At 34.0% G+C, this 19894-nt stretch overlaps 1 protein-coding gene across 1 annotated transcript in view; it reads left to right on the forward strand.

The window, feature by feature from the left end:
* The window catches only part of ERBB4 (erb-b2 receptor tyrosine kinase 4), an 830995-nt gene that overhangs the window by 555691 nt on the left and 255410 nt on the right, over positions 1-19894 (forward strand). Inside the window, exon 13 of the mRNA XM_077770965.1 lies at positions 18320-18452. Within this exon, the coding sequence (XP_077627091.1) occupies positions 18320-18452 (133 nt within the window). The remainder of the gene's footprint in view (positions 1-18319; positions 18453-19894) is intronic.

Consider the following 19894-nt stretch of genomic DNA (forward strand, 5'->3'; position numbering starts at 1 on the left):
GTTAGAAATCCAAACAATAGAAACATGGAAAAAGAATATGTAATTTTTATTTATAGATATATAGAATTTTTATTTATAGATATATAGATGATGAAGTATATCTCTTCACATAGAAATGGTATTATAATAGATTTAAATGCTGTTCAGCCATCTGTCTCTATTTAATATGTTGTAAGCATCTTCCATGCAGCATTTTACCTTATTGTTTTAAAAATATACATATAAATACATTTATTGACTAAGTGCCATGTTAATCGTAATTATATATATATTTACATTATTAGTACTGCCATAACATGAATCTTAGGTCAGAAAGCATGTGCAATGTTCAGTTATTTCCTTAATACTTAGAAGTGGGATTCCTGTGTAAATGAGATTACATGTGATAAATTTTGGTTTACTTTTCTACATCATCTTTCAAAAATGCTAGGTCAGTTTATACTTCTACACATGTTTGACAGAGAATATCTTCCACTACTCTTTATTACACTGGATATTATCTATGGTTTTAAATTTTGGTGATCTGAAATATGAAAAAGAGGTTGTTTAAATTTATATTTTTCGGCTGACATCAAACCTCTTTTTATATGTTAACTGAGCATTTCAATTTTCTTCTCTTGTAAATTAGTCAGTCATGAGCTTTATTTATTTTCAACTGGGAGTTGACCTTTTCCCTTTGGATTTGAAAGGCCTCATCACAAATTAAATATTTTAAATTTTTATCTCTTGAATGTATTCCCTCTCATAGGTAATTTTAAAAAATTGCCTTTTGATAAACAGTTTATATTTTTATCTAGTTAAGTCATTAGATTGGTTTTTTTTTTCTTTTTATGTTTATGATCCTGGCCTTGTCTTTGTCTTTTATTCCTAGTATTTTAAACACTAGTTTGAAATTTCTAATGCATCTAGAAGTTTTGGTGTAACATGACTTTTTTAAATAATTGATTAGGATACTGATCAAACATAATTTACTGAATAATTCTTCTCTCCATCACTGATCTTAGGTGTCTGTAATATATGTTTTTATTATTTTAGAGAAGTCAGGGGAGATGGGCAGAGGGAGAGGAGCAGAGGGAGAGAGACAATCTTAAGTAGGCTTCCACGTGGGCTCAATCTCACAACTCTGAAATCATGACCTGAGCTAAAATCAAGAGTCAGATACTCAAACAAACAACTGAGCCACCCAGGCGCCCTTGCAGTATTTCAGCTAAATAGCAAAACAGGGCCAGGCTCTATCTCTTGATCTATATAGTTAAATTTCATCTTTACTACTACCTTAGAAAGTATAATTATCCTTATTTTTCAGATGAATATACAGATGCTCATAAAGTTGAATAATATTCCCATTGTTTGGAACTGTTAAAAATCATATTCAGGATTTGAACCCAGCATCTTTCTAATTTCGGAATCTATGCTCTCCATTTCACCTTGATTTTCCCCCAAATAAAGAGAAATAATTGACTTTCATAAGAAAACCTGAATTCCTGAAATGTACCCAATGCAGCGTAATGTTTAGGAGCACACTCTAGTACAAAATGGTCTGGGTTTTAATCCCAAGAAAACTATTTATTAGATGTTTGGTCTTCGGTAAGTTAAACATTTCTGAACCTCAGTTTTATCATTTGGATATGGGGTTATTAATAGTACTGACTTCACTGAATCCCTGGTTCAAAGCAAGTGCTATATATATGTGTTAGCTATTATTATACAATTATATTTTCTTATTAAATATTGATTATATAGTATATGCATACATACAAATATATAGTGTAAACAAAGAATATTTAACTTTTTATTTAATGAAACATTTCTTCTTGGGGGAAAAATAAAGGAGGGAGAAGTATCAAGGTCCTTCTTTTTTTAGGCAGAAGAAAAATTCACATTATCAAGGTGGTGTGCAAGTGTGCAAGTAGCACATAAACCACTGGTAAATATGGAAGAAATAAGAGTGGCTATTACTAGAAGCCTAGATGTTGAGGAATTTAAAAATGACCTCTTGAGATCTTAAGTGGATTAAAAAATGTCTATGCTAGAGACTCCTCTAAACAGTTTTTCTCTTTACTCCTATAATTAAAACATTATAAAATCAGCTTTATATATTAGAGACTTTGTGATTTATAAAAATATCCACAAAATATTAATTTTAGTTTAGTGTTTCAAGAGGTAAATATTTGGTGATGAGGAGTGGATTTTTGGACAAAGAATATAAAAGGAATAGAAATTTCTACATTTATCTATGATTCTTCTTTACATTTATCTATGATTTTGATGTTCCTGAAATGTGATAGTTAAAAAATTATCTTCATTGGACTTGAATATAAAATATAAGGGAATAGTGAAACTAGAGTCAATTGTTACCTGAATGGCAACATTATCCAAATTTATGAGTCCCTGAATGTACAGAATTTAATCAGGGCAAAGAATTAATGAGTAAGGAATAAAGGGTATTTAACACTGGTGGAGAATAATACAATGTTTGCTTAACATATTATTTTGTTTTACCCTGGTGACAGTGACAATAACTACAAAATAGTAAGCATTTTAGGTTTTATAACATCATAAGTAATGTTGACTTTCTATAAAATCACAATTCCATTGGTGTCATCATCATCTCTAATATAGTTGTATATTATAGAAAAATGAATTTCTATTATAAATTGAGGTTTACCTTGGTTTTGTTTAATGTTTATTTATTTTGAGAGGGGGGAGGGTAAGAGAGAGAGGGAGAGAGAAAATCCCAAACAGACTCTGTGCTCAGCGCAGAGCCCTACCTATGCTGTGAGATCATGACCTGAGCTGAAGTCAAGAGCCACCCAGGTGCCCGGATGTTTACCTTGTTTTAAGAAAATTTTGCTAAGATGGCAGATTTTCTTATTTTCTTTCAGTACCCTATTTTTGCCTTTCATTTGTGCACTCCAAGCCCAGCCCATACTATCTTGGGTAAATATACATTTCCCGGCAAAGGCGACCAGGTTGGAGAATTGTACTATGGGCATCACAGCCAATGTTCACTGGGAAATTAATCAAGCTTGCCACAGTTTTCAGTAAAACAGTGCAGTATAAAACTTATAGTGTGTAGCTTAGGACGTAGTGAAGTCATTGTTCTTCTAAGTAATCAGAAGAAAGAAAATCTTAATTGTACTTCTAAGATTTTTTTAAGTTACTAAAAAAATACATTAATACACTCTTCTTTGTAAAAAATGCAAATAAGAGTTTCTTATTGTATTTGAAATAGCACAATATCTAATTAGTAACAATACTATAAAATGTTCTTTGTGTTCTTATTAAAAGGGTAATAAGCAGTTATAATTTCAAAAATGATGCTCCTTCTGTTTTGTAAACCAGAAATTCTGAAAGAATGGAAGGCCTCTGAACAACAAAAACCAGGATGACTGTGGGCTTCAGTGTTTATCACAGATGGCAACTGTGACTCACTGCTAGATCAGGAGCTGGGAAATTTTAAAGCAGCAGCTTTTAATTATTAAAAATGCAGAAGTCTGTACGTCAGTTTCCAGAAATTGTTGTTTAGATAATGTTGTGGCTTATACTGTATGTCCCCAAAAGATGTGTTAAAGTCCTAATTAGCCTGTGAATGTGGTCTTATTTGGAGATAGGGTCTTTGTAGATGTAATTAAGATGTAAATTAAAATGCAGTTATAAGGAAGTGGAATGGGACCTTAATCCAATATGACCCAAGTCCTTATAAGAAAAGGAGAGATGCAAAGATAGCCACAGTTAGGAGAACACCACAAGCAGGCATATACATGCATTGAGAGGGAAAACTCCAAGTGATGGCAGAAGCTGACACTGCAGTTATCCAGCTGTATGTCTAGGAACACCAAGGATTGCTTTCTGTCGACAGAAGCTAGGGAAGAGGCAAAGAACAGATTCTCCCTCTGAGCCCCCAAGAAGGAACCAGCCTGCCATCATTTTTATTTTGAAATCCGGGACTGTGGGAGAATAAACTTCTGTTATTTTAAGCCACTCATTTTGTGGCATTTTGTTACACCAGCCCTACGAAGCAAACACATACAGTGGTTTGAGGCCCAGGATTCTGCATTTTTAACACATATCAGATCATTCTGTGTCTGGGGGAAATCATTTGAGAAACTACTCAGTCACACACCCCATCATTCTCCCTATTATTCTGTAGTGAGAAATATAATTAAAAACCTATTGTCCTGGTAATTCATTCTTCTTGTGAGGGTTTATTTCCTCAAAAAGAATATATGGTAGGAAAATTCACAGTTGAGTAACTTAAAACTATATATTTAATAAAAATTTTGGGAGACAAAGATAAATAATGAACTTTAAAAGGCATCTTATGATGTTTTTTTTTTCTCTTTAGTAAGATGATATGCTCAATAAAACAAGGGAATATTTAATAATAGTTTACAAACTAATTGAATAATTATAGTACAATATATTGTACTATCAAATTTTATGTATTTGAGAATTTCAACAAAACACTTAGAAATTTATTTTACTTTTACAGTCAATGTGCCCTCTGAGAGGTACTTTATAATGTGCTCAGTGTTCTAAGAATGTCCAAAGACTTTCTAATATTTTGTCACTGTTGTAACTGCTGCCTGTTGTCTTTCCCATTAGAATTTCCTTCCCAGGTCCCGTCAAGTCAGAGATATAGTAACTAGAACACTTAAGATTAAACAAAGTTTTGGGTCATGTCTGTTCAACCTATTCAATATGGTAAGTGGGTATGTCTTACCAATTATTCTCCCACTACTATTCCTCCTAACTTTTCTAGTTTTAACTCATTCTACAGTATTCTACTGCAATACAGTTTTATGATGACCCTCTTTCCAAGAGAACTTCTGAGCTCCAGAACTCTAAGAGACTAAATTTGTGGAGTTTAAGTGATTAAATTTTGTTATTTATTACACTAGCAAAAAGAAACTAATCCAGTGCTCTTTTAATGAAAAAAAGCCCAACTCAAATTATTTTAGGCAAAATAAGAAAGAGTATGTGGAAACCAAAAGAAACCAGGTCTAGTTATACTTATATTAGACAAAATAGAATTTAGGTAAAAAAAAAAAATGCAGCAAGAGACAATGATCATCATTATATAATGAAAGAGTGGTGAATTCACCTAGAGGATATTGCATTTGTAAATATATATGCAACCCACAAGAGAGCATCTGAACAGATCTGAAGGGAGCAATCACTAACAATATAATCATGGCAGGGGACTTTAATGCCCCACTTCCAATGATCATCCATACAGAAACTAAGGACTTGAACTATAAAGAAATAAGGAAACATTGGACTTGAACTATACTTTAGACCTACTGGATCTAAAAGACATATACAGAACATTCCATCCAACAGCAGCATAATATATATCATTGTAAGCACGTATGGAATATTCATCAGGATATGTGACATTTCAGATCACTAAACAAGTCTTAGAAAATTTTAAAAGACTAGTCATGCCAATTTATCTTTTATGGCCATAATAGTATGTAACTAGGAATCAGTAACAGGAGGAAAAATGGAAAATCCACAAATATGTAGAAATTAAACAGCACACTACTTAAAAACTGATTTGTCCTTAAATGATTAAAAGATAAATAAATAAATACCTTAAGCAAAAATGGAAACACGCCATACTAAACTAACACACCAAAACAAGTCGTAAGAGAGAAGTTTATAGCAATAAATACTTACACTTAAAAAAAGAAAGGAAAAGGAAGAACTCAAATAAAAACTTAATTTTATACCACAGGAGTTAAAAAGACAAGAAAAAACAAAGTCCAAAGTTGGCAGAAGGAAGGATATAATGGATCGGAATGGAAATACATGAAATAGAGAATAGAAAAACAATAGAAAGAATTAATGAAATGAGCAGTGTTTTTTTCTTAAGATAAACAAAAATTGGCAAACTTTTCAGCTACACTTACCAAGGTATAAAGAGAGAGGACTCAGATAATATTAGAAATGAAAGAGGAGACATTGCAGCCGATACCACAGAAATACAAAGGATCATTAAAATATTACAATGAACAATTATATGGCAACAAAGTAGGCAACATAGAAAAAATGGACAAATTACTAAAACTGTACAACCTACCAAGTTTGAATCATGAAAAAAACATGATCTCAACAGTCATTTACAGAGATGGAATCAGTAATCAAAAACCTCCCAACATAGAAAAGCCCAGCTTTATTTATTATTTTATAGTTTTATTGGTGAGTTCTACCAAATATTTAAAGAAGAGTTAATACCAATACTTTTCCAGCTCTTCCAAAAAAATTATAGAGATGGGCACACTCCCAAATTCATTTATAAGGCCAGCATTGTCTGGATACCAAAGCCCAATAAGGACACTATAAGAAAGGAAAATTACAAACAAATATCCTTGATAAATACAAATACAAAAATTCTCTAACAAATGTCGGAAAACTTAACTTGGGAGCATCTTGGTGGCTCAGTTGGTTAAGTGTCCAACTTCAGCTCCGGTCATGATATCACAATTTCCAAACTCTCTACCAAAATTCCAATGGCATTTTTTCCAGAAATAGAAAAAAATAATCCAGAATTCCTATGGAACTGCAAAAAATTCTGAATAGCCAAATCAGTCTTATGAAAGAGCAAAGATAGAGGCTTCAGATCTCCTGATTTAAACTATATTACAAAGCCATAGTAATTGAAACAGTGTGGTACTGGCACAAAAACATATACATAGACCAATGAAACAGAATCAAGAGCCCCAAATAAACCCATACATATATAGTCAATTAATATTTGATAAAGGGGCCAACAATATTCAATGAGGGAAAGAATAGTTTCTTTAATAAATGATGTTGGGAAAACTGAATATTCACATGCAAAAGAATGAAATAAGATGCCTATTTTATACTGCTTACAAAAATTAACTGATAATGCATTAAGGACTTAAACATAAGACCTGAAAACATTATATTCCTAGAAGAAAGCATAGGAGGTGATAAGCTCCTTTACAGTGGTCTTGGCACTGATTTTATGAGTATCATACCAAAAGCAGAAGCAATGAAAGCAAAAATAAACAAGTGGGATTACATCAAAAATGGGAGAAAACATTTGCAAATCATGTATCTGATTAAGGTGTTAATATATAAATTATGTAAGAAACTCATACAACTCAACAGAAAGCTGTAAACTTTCCTATTTAAAATTGGGCAGAGGAGGGGCACTTGTGTGGCTTAGTCAGTTGTGCGTCAGACTTCGGCTCAGGTCATGATCTCACAGTTTGTGGGTTCGAGCCCTGCATCAGGCTCTGTGCTGACAGCTAGCTCAGAGCCTGGAGCCTGTTCAGTTTGTGTCTCCCTCTCTCTCTGACCGTCCCCTGCTCACACACTTTCTCTCTCATAGAAATATATATGAGAAATAAATAAAAGTGGGGAGAAGAATTGAAGTGACATTTCTCCAAAAAAGGCGTACAAATGGCTAAGAAGGACATAAAAACAGGTGTTCAACATCACTAAGCATCATGGAAATGCAGATTGAAATCACACATCACACATGCTAAAATAAGGCAAGTTACAACAAATTATGGTGAGGATGTGGAGAAAAGGAAACTGTTGTATAATAGGAAATTAAATTCGCATGGCTACTATGGAAAACAGTATGGAGGTTCCTCAAAAATTAAAAAGAGAACTACCATATGATCCAGCATTCCCATTTTTAGGAATATATACAAATAAAATCAAATCAAGATCTCAAAAAGATATCTGCATGCCTATGTCCACTGCAGTATTATTCAGGCATAAAAAAATAATGAAATCTTACCATTTGCAATGATGTGGCTAGATCCAAAGAGTATTATGCTAAGCAAAACAAGTCAGTTAGAGACAGACAGATGCCATATGATATCACTCATTTGTGGAAGTTAAGAAACAAAACAAATGAATATGGTGGGCAGGAAGAGAGGCAAACCAGGAAACAGACTCTTCCCTACAGAGAACAAACTGAGGGTTGCTGGCGGGGAGGGGACAGGGAATGGGTTAAATAGGTGGTGGGGATTAAGGAGGGCACTTGTGATGAGCACCATATGTTGTATATAAGTGATGAATCACTAAATTCTACATCTGGAACTAACATGACACTGTGTGTTAACAAATTGGAATTTAAATAAAAATTTGGAGGAGGAAAAAAAAATCCTTACTCTGCTGTTTAAAACCTTCCAACAGCTTCCCAAAACTCTTTGTACAAAGCAGAAAATCTTGTAAATGGCCTCTAGATCCTACGTAATCTGGCCCTTGTATATCTCACTAGCTCATCAGGTACCACTTTCCCACTCTGCTCATGTCCAGCCTATTCTCTAAAATCACTGATCTTATTCCCTGCTCAGTCTTTCTTGGCTGCAGTTGTGATTCTCAATTTCCTGCAGCCCTCTTTGCTTTAATAATCCCTATGTATTCTTCTTGTCTCAGTTTCTTATTCCTCCTTATGTGGGTAGACCTAATGTGACCTACCAACTAGGTTAGGACAAGTGCTATATTCTCTTAGTAGGTCCTCTCTCTCTCTCTCCCTTTCTCTTGGTCTTTCTGCCTGTCTCTCAATGATTATTTATCTAATGCTTGTCTCCTCAAATAGACTATAAGCTGTAGATAAAAGAATATGTCTTTTATTTCATGTTTTCATCATATCCTCATTTCTTAGCAGTGTCTAGCATAAAGTAAGTAGTTTAAAAGCAGGTAGTTTTAGAAGTGAATGCATGAATATACTTGTTATATTTTCAAATTTCTCTTAAGTATATTTATTGAGGACTTAGTTTAGATAAGTAATCCTGCGAATATGCTAATATGAAGTCTACTCTTCATTACAACCCTGAAAGGGAGATATTATCATTCACTTTACAGATGAGGAACATGTAGATAATTGCCGGAAGCTACATGGCTAGGCATAGAGTAAAGATTTGAAACTATCCTGGTCTGATCACAAAACTGAGCTACGATAACTAAATCATGTATGTTAGCCTTAAAAAAAAGGATTAATGGTATCTGTTCAAATTTATTTCAAATACAAACTGTACCTCTCTATATAGTAAGTAATGCAAACAGCATAGATGGTTTTGTACAATGAAAGAAAATATATTTTTACTACATTTGTGCCTATACACAGGTATTCTATTTCAATATTTTGAGCTAATCTATTTACTTGAACAAATGCAGCACAATAGCAAGAACCATTATTTAAACTTGCATCTATTTTAATGAAAACAAGTTCAATACTCTATATAAAGATTGAAATACTAGGCACATTATTATATCTCCACATTTTTAACACTCAGGAACAATTCAGATGAGATAAAGAAAAATCTATTTTACAGCTTCCAGAGAAAACACAGAGGAAGTTAAAGGTTGCCTAATAACTACATTTCTAAAATTTCTTTAGAGAGACTTGTAATGGCCTTTTGAACTTTTAAGCCACTGAATAAGTCTTCTACTCCTTCCCCATGTGACTATCACTCTGGGAGGTCAACAAACTGTTGAATTCTGGGTGCTGATCGAAAGTTCTTTTCTCTAAAGAATTTCAAAGAAGAAGCTTCCTTGGCCTTTTGTTCTATGCTGCATGAAGACACTTCTCTTTGTTTCACTCTGGAGAAAATGATCAACCCAGCCTTCAATACCATCATCTAGTGGTTTGGAAAAAAAAAGAAAAAAAAAATGAATTGTTGTTTTCTGTTTGTTATCACTTTCCTCCAATAGAAAACTTAGTGTTTTCTGATCCAAAACTGTTCTGAAATTGAGGATCTAAAAATTGAAAGAAAGGGAGGCATTGGGTAGTCGAAAAGAGGTTAGGAGCTTCAGTGAAGCTAAAACTCTCCTCTCCTTATAATTCAAAGCATGCAACAGAAAATCAAAGCAGGCAGCTTTTACCCGTCCACATATTAAAGAGTCTATCTCTCTTGGGAGAAAAAAGGAGAAGGGACAAAAGTGTGAGGCTTTCAAACCTGAAAAAAAATGAGTAAAAGTTGGCAAAATAGATAAAAAGTTGATAAGATATCATGAAATTGACAGTAACTAGGGAGCACTAATGGCTTTGTCAACATTCTAAAGGAAGAAATCGAAAATGTATCAGAGACTTAGAAGTTGGCAAATTTTAAGCCTTGATTTTATTTCCTATCAGGATTTGAAAGTGATGAAAGCAGGGGGGCCTGGGTGGCTTGGTTGGTTATTTGTCCGACTCGGCTCAGATCATGATCTCACAGCTCGTGAGTTTGAGCTCCAAGTTGGGCTCTGTGCTGACAGCTTGGATCTTGGAGCCTGCTACAGATTCTGTGTCTCCCTCTCTCTCTGCCCATCCCCAGCTTGCATTCTGTCTCTGTTTCTCTCTCTCAAAAATAAGTAAACATTAAAAAGGAAAAAAAAGAAAGTGATGAAAGCAAAGAGCCAGATTCATGACAGTGCAATGTGATTTTCTATGTACTCTGCTTGAATTTACAAGTTGCTTTTATGATGTAACTTTTTTTCATATTTAGGATTTATTCAAATTCAAAGTATATTAGAATTGTATATAAATGTATACATGTTGCAGAATATGAAACTCTATTAATAACTTAAAATTGTTGAATGATTATAAAAATGGATATTATGACTTTATATTAGTTGATATCATAGATCTTTTGCTTCTTTATAACTCTGTGAAATAGAATTTGATCTTACACATTTATGTTCAATGAGCTTAACTGAACCAGTTTTTAATCTCCTTACATATATATTAGTGCAAGTCACATATACGTGTAAGTTTCAGCCATATGAAACCTATGTAAAGAGTCCATTTCAACTGACATTTAATTTGTACAGTGAGAGAACCCTCTTACTCTGCATTATAAATAAGTAAGAAAGAAGGAACTCTTGCTATTAGTTCAAAATCAATATAAGAGATAAACTGTCAGCCTTTTCCAAGTAGAACATAAAATCATTCAAGTTTTGAAGTTTTGAAGAGTATCCACATGATATGAAGAAAAAAAATACTTATAATATATGGTATTCAATTTAATTTTTATTACCTAGAGAAACCATAATTAAGCAAAGTCCACAAATTTTATGAGGTACCTAAAATAATAATATGTTTGAGAAGAGGGACAATATTAGCTACATAGGAAAACATTCTATTCAGTCTCTGTTCTTTCAGACTATTTTTAAAAATTACATTTATGTATTATTTAGAATTTTAACTATAAAGTAAATAAATTGAAACATAATAGAAGGAGATATACTTTTTAAAGTTTATTTATTTTGAGAGGGAGAGCTTCCACACACAAACAGCAGAGTGGCAGAGAGTGAAAGAGAGAGAGAATTCCAAGCAGGCTTCACACTATTGGCATGGAGCCCTAGGTGAGAATTAATCCCATGAATCATGAGATCATGACCTCGGCCAAAATTGAGTCAGATGCTCAGTCAACTGAGCCACCCAGATGCCCCAAAGGAGCTATACTTTTTAATAAGTTTTGTTGGTGCTTAGAAGCTGTTTTGGGCATTTTTGGAGGATTATTCTATGAAAACTTTTCTCTCTAAACAAGAAACAGCAAGTAATCCAGTGTTGAATTTTTTTAGGTAAACACATGATGGCCTTTTTTGGCCAATACATAATAGCAGGAATCAGATTTACCCTCCCTTATGAAACAGCCACAAGAAGAACAAAATGTATGAAATGACAGTTGGCAAGAGAGTAGATATCAAATGCTGAAGGAAAGCGATTCCTAAGAGTGTAGAAACAAATGAAGTGAGCCTGCTGATTGCTCTGACTAACTACCTTGAGAGAATTTTAGACCATAGCACCATCAGGAGGAACCCGGAAGAGTCCCAGAGACTGCTTGAGTTGAGGAGGCAGAGCTGAGACTCCAGGGAGACTAAGGCAGCTGGAGTACAGAGACAGATTGCCAAAGAGAGAGCAGCACCAGGGAAAACCACACTGCCAAGAAATATCAAAAGAAGTCCTTTAGTCAGGAGTAAGCAATATCAGATGAAAATATGGATCTACATATGGGAGAAAGAGCCCTACATGGATATATACATAGAATCTTTGTCTTATTATTTAATTCTCTTCAAAGAGCAATCTAATATTTAAACTAAAATAATGAGTATGTGGTGAATAACATAGAGAAAAGTATAATGTATGATGGTAATTTAAAGCTTAGGAATGGAGAAATGGATATATCCTATCTTAGGGTTCTTAGAACATACATTGAGTGTTAGAAAAATACTGAAATAGTGGTAGAATATAATGAAAATAGACCACAGTAAATTAAAGATGTATACTAGGATTTGTACTTCTGGTAAGATGAATTTGATGTACTTTTGCCTATTTCCTCTGGTAAGTACAGCTGAAAACCTTGGGCATTATATATAAAAGAAACATAAGATTTGAAATTTGGGGAGAAGGTGGAAGACAGGTTTGGCAACTTGTAATCCAAGAAAAGACACAGATATGAGTCCCCTAGGTTTTCTTTTTGTCTCCTATATCCAAGATTTGGAGGTAAAGAAACTGACAGCTCAGAAACACTAACAGATCCAGACCAAAAAAGCTTAAACAAAATCCTGTCTCTCTCTCCAAAGGACCAGGAAATGGACTTACTAGCTGGATCAGAAATCTTTTATACAACAACCATTCTACTCTAGGCAAATACCACAGAAAGAAACCATGGCCCAATTTCACCCATACTTGGAAAGGAATGAGGAGTGTGGGCTTCTATACTCACCAGGCTAATACGAGGTGCCCCAACCTCCCTGGAATGTAGTGTCAGAGAAGGTGGGGTATGGAGCTGGGAATTTCATCTCCAGTTGTGGTTAAGAGAACAGGCAGGACTACACTGAAACCCCTAGTCTGAAACTGTGGCCTGAGACAACTTAGCCTCCCTGAGTATCTGCTCCTCTGTAAAATGAATAATTACGTCTACTTTGCATGATGGTTTAAAAGATTAGGGCACATATGTGAACAAAGAGTACCAAAAAAGGAAGAAGAAATGAAGGAAAGGAAAAGAAAGAAAGGATGGAAGGAAGGAAGGAAGGAAGGAAGGAAGGAAGAAACCAATGTGTCTCTCAGGAATATAGAAGCAAAAATCTGTAGCCAAGTAGAGCAAATAGTACTCAGCAATCAACAATATATAAATTAGTTACACAGCATAACAAAACAGGGTTTATTCCAGGGATACAAGGCTGATTCAATATAGAAAATCAAACAGTGTAAAATATCATATTAATAGGCTAAAAAAGAAAAATCACATGATCATATTAATGAATATAGAAAAAAGCATTTGAAAAATTATTAAGAGAAATTATTTGGGACCTAGAGCTAGACAGAGAGAATTTAGAGTTGTCACAAAAAGTACAATCTATAAAAGGGAAAATTGATAAATTGAGTTTAAGGTTAAAAACAATTACTCTGAAAGGGATCTTATTGAGAGTACCAAAGTGGAAGCTACAAATTGAAAGAAACTATATTTATTTTTATTTTTATTTATTTTATTTTTTAAGTAGTTTATTGTCAAGTTCCATATAATACCCAGTGCTCATCCCCACAAGTGCCCTCCTCCATGCCCATCTCCCCCCTCCCCCCTGCACACCCATCAGTCCTCAGTTTGTTCTCAGCATTCAAGAGTCTCTCATGGTTTGCCTCTCTCTCTCTCCCCAACTAGTTCCCCCTTCTTCTCCCCCTTGGTCCTCCATTAAGTTCCTCCTAATCCTCCTATATGTGCAAATATATGATATTTGTCCTTCTCTGCCTGACTTATCTCGCTCAGCATCACATCCTCAAGGTCCATCTATGTTGCTACACATGGCCAGATTTCATTCTTTCTCATTGCCATGTAGTATTCCATCATATAGATAAACCACATCTTGATCCATTCATCAGCTGATGGACACTTAGGCTCTTTCCATGTTTTGGCTATTGTTGAGAGTGCTGCTATGAACATTGGGGTACATGTGCCCCTATGCATCAGCACTCCTGTATCCCTTGGGTAAATTCCCAGCAGTGCTATTGCTAGGTCATAGGGGAGTTCCACTGTTGATTTTTTGAGGAACCTCCACACTGTTTTCCAGAGGGGCTGCACCAGTTTACATTCCCACCAACAGTGTAGTAGCGTGCCTGTTTCTCCACATCCTCGCCAGCATCTAGAGTTCTCTGATTTGCTCATTTTAGCCACTCTGACTGGTGTGAGGTGGTATCTCAGTGTGGTTTTGATTTGTTTTAAATCATATGGAGAGAGAAAGAGAGAGACAAGCTAGATGATTGATAGATAGATATAGACTACTTGATAGAATATATAAAGAACCCTCAACTTTCAACAATGAAAGTATATAATTAAAATGGACAAAGACAAGATACTTTTTACTGAGGAGGATATATGGATAGCAAAACTAAGTACACTAAAAGATGTCAATATTATTATCCATTTTATGGAAATTAAAATTAAACCCACAATGAGATATCACTATACACCTATCAGAATGGGTAGAACTGTTTAGTGACAAAACCAAATGCTACAGAAGATAACAGAGAAATGGGATCATTTCTAGACTCCTGATGAGAATGTAAAATGTTCAAGAAAACAGTTCAGCAGTTTCTCAAACACAACCTACCTAGAATTTCATAGCTAGGGAGGAGAAATCAATGCCTAGCTTCAAAATTTCAAAGGACAGTCTGACTCTCTTGTTAGGGGCTAGCACAGGTGGTGACTTAAAGTTGAAGCCAATGCTCATTGACCATTCTGAAAATCCAATGACCCATAAGAATTATGAAAAATCTACTGTGTCTGTGCTCTCTAAATGGAACAACAAAGCCTGGATGACAGCACATAGTGTTTTTAACAAATAGTGCTGGAAATATTGGATATCCATATGCAAAAAAAAAAAAAAAAAAGAATAGAACTTTATACAGTATCTGTGATGGTGAATTTTATGTATCAAATTGACTAGGTCATGGGGTTAATCATTATTTCTGGGTGTGTCTATGAGGGTGGTTTTTGGATGAGATTAACATTTGAAATTGTAGACTGAATGAATCTACTGCAAAATAGATAGGCATCATCCAATTCACTGTAGGGCTGGATAGAGCATAAAGGTAGAAGGAAGAAATCACTCTCTAAGTATGACTTCTGAGCTAGGACACTGGTGTTCTCCCACCCTCAGGTGGCGCTTACACCATTTGTCCTAGTTCAAAGGCCTTTGGATTGAGATTGAAATTATACTATAGGCTTTCCTGACCTTTCTACTTACAGGGAGCAAATGTTGTGACTTTTCAATCTCTAGAACTGTGTAAGCCAATTCCTTACGACAAATCATACATATCCTATTTATTTTGTTTCTCTGGAGAGCCTTGACTAATACAGCACCATTACATACAAACTAACTCAAAATGGATCATACACCTGAATGTAAAATCAATACCATACAACTTCTAAAAGAAAACATCATAGAAAACCTTTGCTACCTTCAATTAGACAAAGATTTCTTACACATGATGCTCAAAGCACAATTCATAGAAGAACAAAGTGATAAATTTGTAAAAGACAGTGCTAAAAGAATGAAAAAGACACGAATATGTAAAGAACTCAATACTAAGTAGTATGAAAGCAATCAATCCAATACAAAGTGAGCTGAAGATTCAGTAGCACTTAACCAAATAGGATATATTGGACAGCAAATAAGCACATTAAAAGATGCTCAGTATCTTTAATCAATTTGAAAAGCAAATCAGAGCTTCAATGAGGGGTGCCTGGGTGGCTTAGACTGTTAAGTGACTGACTCTTGACTTTGGCTCAAGTCATAACCTCATGGTTGGTGAGTTCAAGCATGGAGCTCTGCACTCTGACAGGGTGGAGCCTACTTGGGATTTTCTGTCTCCCTCTCTCTCTGTCCCTCCCCTGCTCACTCTCTATCTGTCTCAAAATAAATAAATAAACACTAGAAAAATTTTTAAAAAGCTATAATGAAATATCACTACAAACCTTTTAGGAAGACTAAAATTAAACAGACTGACCATACCAAATATTGACAAAGATGTGGGGGAACTTTAATTTTTGACTTGAGTTCCCTGCTATTGAGAATGTAAGATAGTACTACTTTGCGAAGCAATTTGACTATTTTTTTAAAGTTAATCTCATATCTACCGAATTATCCAGCCATTTTACTCCTAGGGATTTATGGAAGGGAAATGAAAATATATGTCTGTATAAAGATTTGTGCATGATTTTTATAGGAGCTTAATTTTAGTAGCACAAAATTGGAAACAGTCTAAATATGTAGCAATAGGTGAATGGTTTAACAAATATTGTATATACATACAAAAGAATATATTCAATAATAAAAATAAATGAATATTGATACAGCAACATCGATGGATTTCAAAATAATTATGCAGAAAGTATATAAGAGAGACTATATATTATATGTTTATATTTATGTAAAATTCTAAGTGAAAAGTAATAGATATTAAACCAGTGGTAATCTGAAAGGGATAGGGCAGGAGGAAGGGATTACATAAATCATGAGAACTCTTTGGGAATTAATGGACACATTCATTGCTCTAATTGTGTATATGGTTCACCATTACATGCACATGTCAAAGATCTAATTGTATACTTTATGTATGAGAAAGTGTATTGTATATAATATATAGTTCAATAAAATTGCTAAATACACACAGACACACAGACACAAACACACACACAACACACACACATAACACAGTTTCTCTCTCAATGTTCGAAGAGATTATTCAATTAAGCAGTTAATAAGTAAAAAGACTTGCTAGTAGGTCTGATTCTGTCTTGAGAAAAAAAACTTCCATAGTTTTAACATAGCGGCCTCCTTAAAGCTGTAGGATATAAGAGAAAAAATACATGAATTGGGCTATTTTCTTTCAGTGTTTTAAAACTAGTCAGCATGGGGTGCCTGGGTGGCTCAGTCGGTTAAGTGTACAACTTCAGCTCACGTCAGGGTCTCACAGTTAGTGAGTTTGAGCCCTGTGTCAGGCTCTGTGCTGACAGCTCAGAGCCTGGAGCCTGCTTCAAATTCTGTGTCTCCCTCTCTCCCTGCCTCTCCCTTACTCATGCTCTGTCTCTCTCTCAAAAATAAATAAACATAGAAAGAAGAAAGAAAGAAAGAAAAGAAAGAAAGAAAGAAAGAAAGAAAGAAAGAAAGAAAGAAAGAAAGAAAGAAAGAAAGAAAGAAAGAAAGAAAGAAAAAGCTAATCAGCATCATGGATGCTGGCAATTAACTTTCTCAAGCATATGTTAGAGAAGGTAACTTTCACAGATGTTTCTTGCTTATATTATACTCACCTATTCAAGGCTATCCCCACCCACTTCAGATGCTCTTGTCATGACAATTTACATCCCATAATAATTAAACTTGGCAACTACTGGGAAGATAACGATGTTTTTGATTTTTTTTAATCTTCTCGGAAATTCTTAATATTTATGAAAATATAGAGTTTTGTTTCAGATACCTCAAATCAACTTTTCAGACACTCAGAATAACATTTGAAGTCTCTATAGACCCTTCTTATTCAACACCTAGTATCCCTTAACTAAAATTATGTTACTCTGTATAGGTAATAATATACTGAATAAATGTTACTGAGTATAAAGGGAAAGAGAGATGGTAAACTTAAGTAGCAATTTTAAAACAGTCCCAAAATTCTTTGGCATCTTTCTCACCAATATTCACAGATAAAACTAAAGATGATTGTTATTACTTTATTTTCTATACCTCCTCATGAATGACCACTACAGTTTGTTTCATATATTTGCAAAACATTTTCTCACATGTGCCACTTTGGCTAAAGATAAAGGCAAGCAGAGGCCTATAAAAAACTTATATTTTATTTCCAGTTCTTTCTTCCCTCTTACCTTAAAGGTATTTTCTTCTTTCTTTTTTTAAATTTTTAATACAAAGATTATTTGTTCTATTTCTTCATGAAGCTCTCATATGGAATTGAAGAAATTTTTGGTGTCTTAGTGGAGCAAACAGTTGGATTGAGAAAGGTGGTTTGTTTCTTACCTTAATTGGAAGATTAATTTCTTTCACCCTTCCTCCCTAGAATTTTGATGTAGACAATTGACATTTGGTCATTCTTATGAAAAATGTAGTGGCTCTGTACATACACAGTGATGGAGGCTCTGCAGTATGAAAGAAGGTGACAGTAGGGTGGGTCATGGTGACTGGGTAGGCAAACAAAGTTATCTGCCACAGATCTCTTTCAATCCCACTTCTTCAGAAACAGCACTACTTAGGAAGAGTCATATTAAAATGGTATGTTTTGACACAGCCTTCTGTTTTGTTTCTCCCTTGAATTTGGTGTGCTTTCTAGCTGCTGCAGGAATGGTGTGCAACCATCTGTGTTCAAGTGATGGCTGCTGGGGACCTGGCCCAGACCAATGCTTGTCCTGCCGTCGCTTCAGCAGAGGAAGGAGCTGCATAGAGTCTTGTAACCTCTACGATGGGTAAGGCATCTTACAATGTCTCCTTTACCTAAGCTTTGAGGTACTGACTGGTTCAGATCTTACAATGATAAGAAAATCGTAAAATTGCAGAACATGTGTGCTGGCCAAGATTTTTCTGGGGAATTCTTGTTGCATAAAGGTGACAACATACAGAATTGTTTTATGGGGAAAGGCTTTTATCTGAAAGAAGTCCAAATATATATTGACTATTATACACATTTTTAAAAAGTATACCAAAATAGATCATTCTTAATAAATTATAGCAGTTTATATAAACTTAAGCAAAATTGAAAAATATATTCTTATTTTCCTTCTGAAGGAGATTATTACAACTAATCTTTTCTCACAGGTGTTCCAATAATCTTTTTTATTCACATGCTTTCCTATTAGTTTTCATCTGGAATTACTATATACCTTTTGATTTTTTTTCCCCCATTCAAGTTATGTGTCTATTTGATTGTGTACTAGAAATAATGCATGTGTCTGCATCTCTGACAACCGCTTAACCCTGTAGAAAATTGACTTTGTAGTTTCTAGTTGAAGAGGTTTTTGGAAGTGTTCTCCCACTTTTTAAAGATAATCTAAACAGTATTTTAAATCAAGTATTTTAAATTCCTTCTGGTGCTATAATCACATTGGCAACAATAAAACCTGGCATATATCTTGTTGCATGGCATTTCAAATACTCATAAAATCAGTTTATCATAACGTATCATTTCATGCATCACAGTTGTCCTTCATTAGTGTGATAATACACTTTTTAGTACTGTTGCTGATTTAAATTTTCTTACAGTGCTCACCGAAAGGATTTTCAACAGTTCTGTAAAAAGTGCAGTTTGAAGTTCTTTATTTCATTTCTTCTTTTTCTTCATGAATTGTCCCATTTTATTTTATTTTTTTACAGTTTCAAATTTTTATTGTTTTAAAATTCTACATGTTGTTTACAATGCAATATTATGGTATTTAAATGACCTCTAAATGGTTAATGTGCAGTACATTTGCTTTTTCTGAAATCAAACTATGAATTATTATTTCATCAGTGCAGTTATAGAATTGTCCCTTTTTTAAACAACTGTTGTCATTATCCGAGATAACATTGCACTTTTGCATTTTATATCAGAAAGATAGAAATCTATGGATCATAATAATATTGTTATGTCTCTTCTTTGAAAGATAAGCAAAACCAATTCCCTTCATGAACTTTAAGGGAAAAAAAATAAAATGAGAAGTTTAAGTATGAAACAATTTAAAATAAGAATTTAATTGTTTTCCAAGAAAATTTCAGCTTATAATTTTGTAAGGTACAATCAACTGATAAATTTGATTATGGATAACAAATTATGTGTTTCTTTTCTCAATAAATTAGACTCATGCTTATTATTCTCATTATTATAACAGAGTGATAGGATCTGAACATAAAATACTTTAGATCAAAATATGCT

Source organism: Crocuta crocuta, unplaced genomic scaffold (assembly GCF_008692635.1).
Source record: "Crocuta crocuta isolate KB4526 unplaced genomic scaffold, BGI_CrCroc_1.0 scaffold160, whole genome shotgun sequence".
Classification (NCBI taxonomy): Eukaryota; Metazoa; Chordata; class Mammalia; order Carnivora; family Hyaenidae; genus Crocuta; species Crocuta crocuta.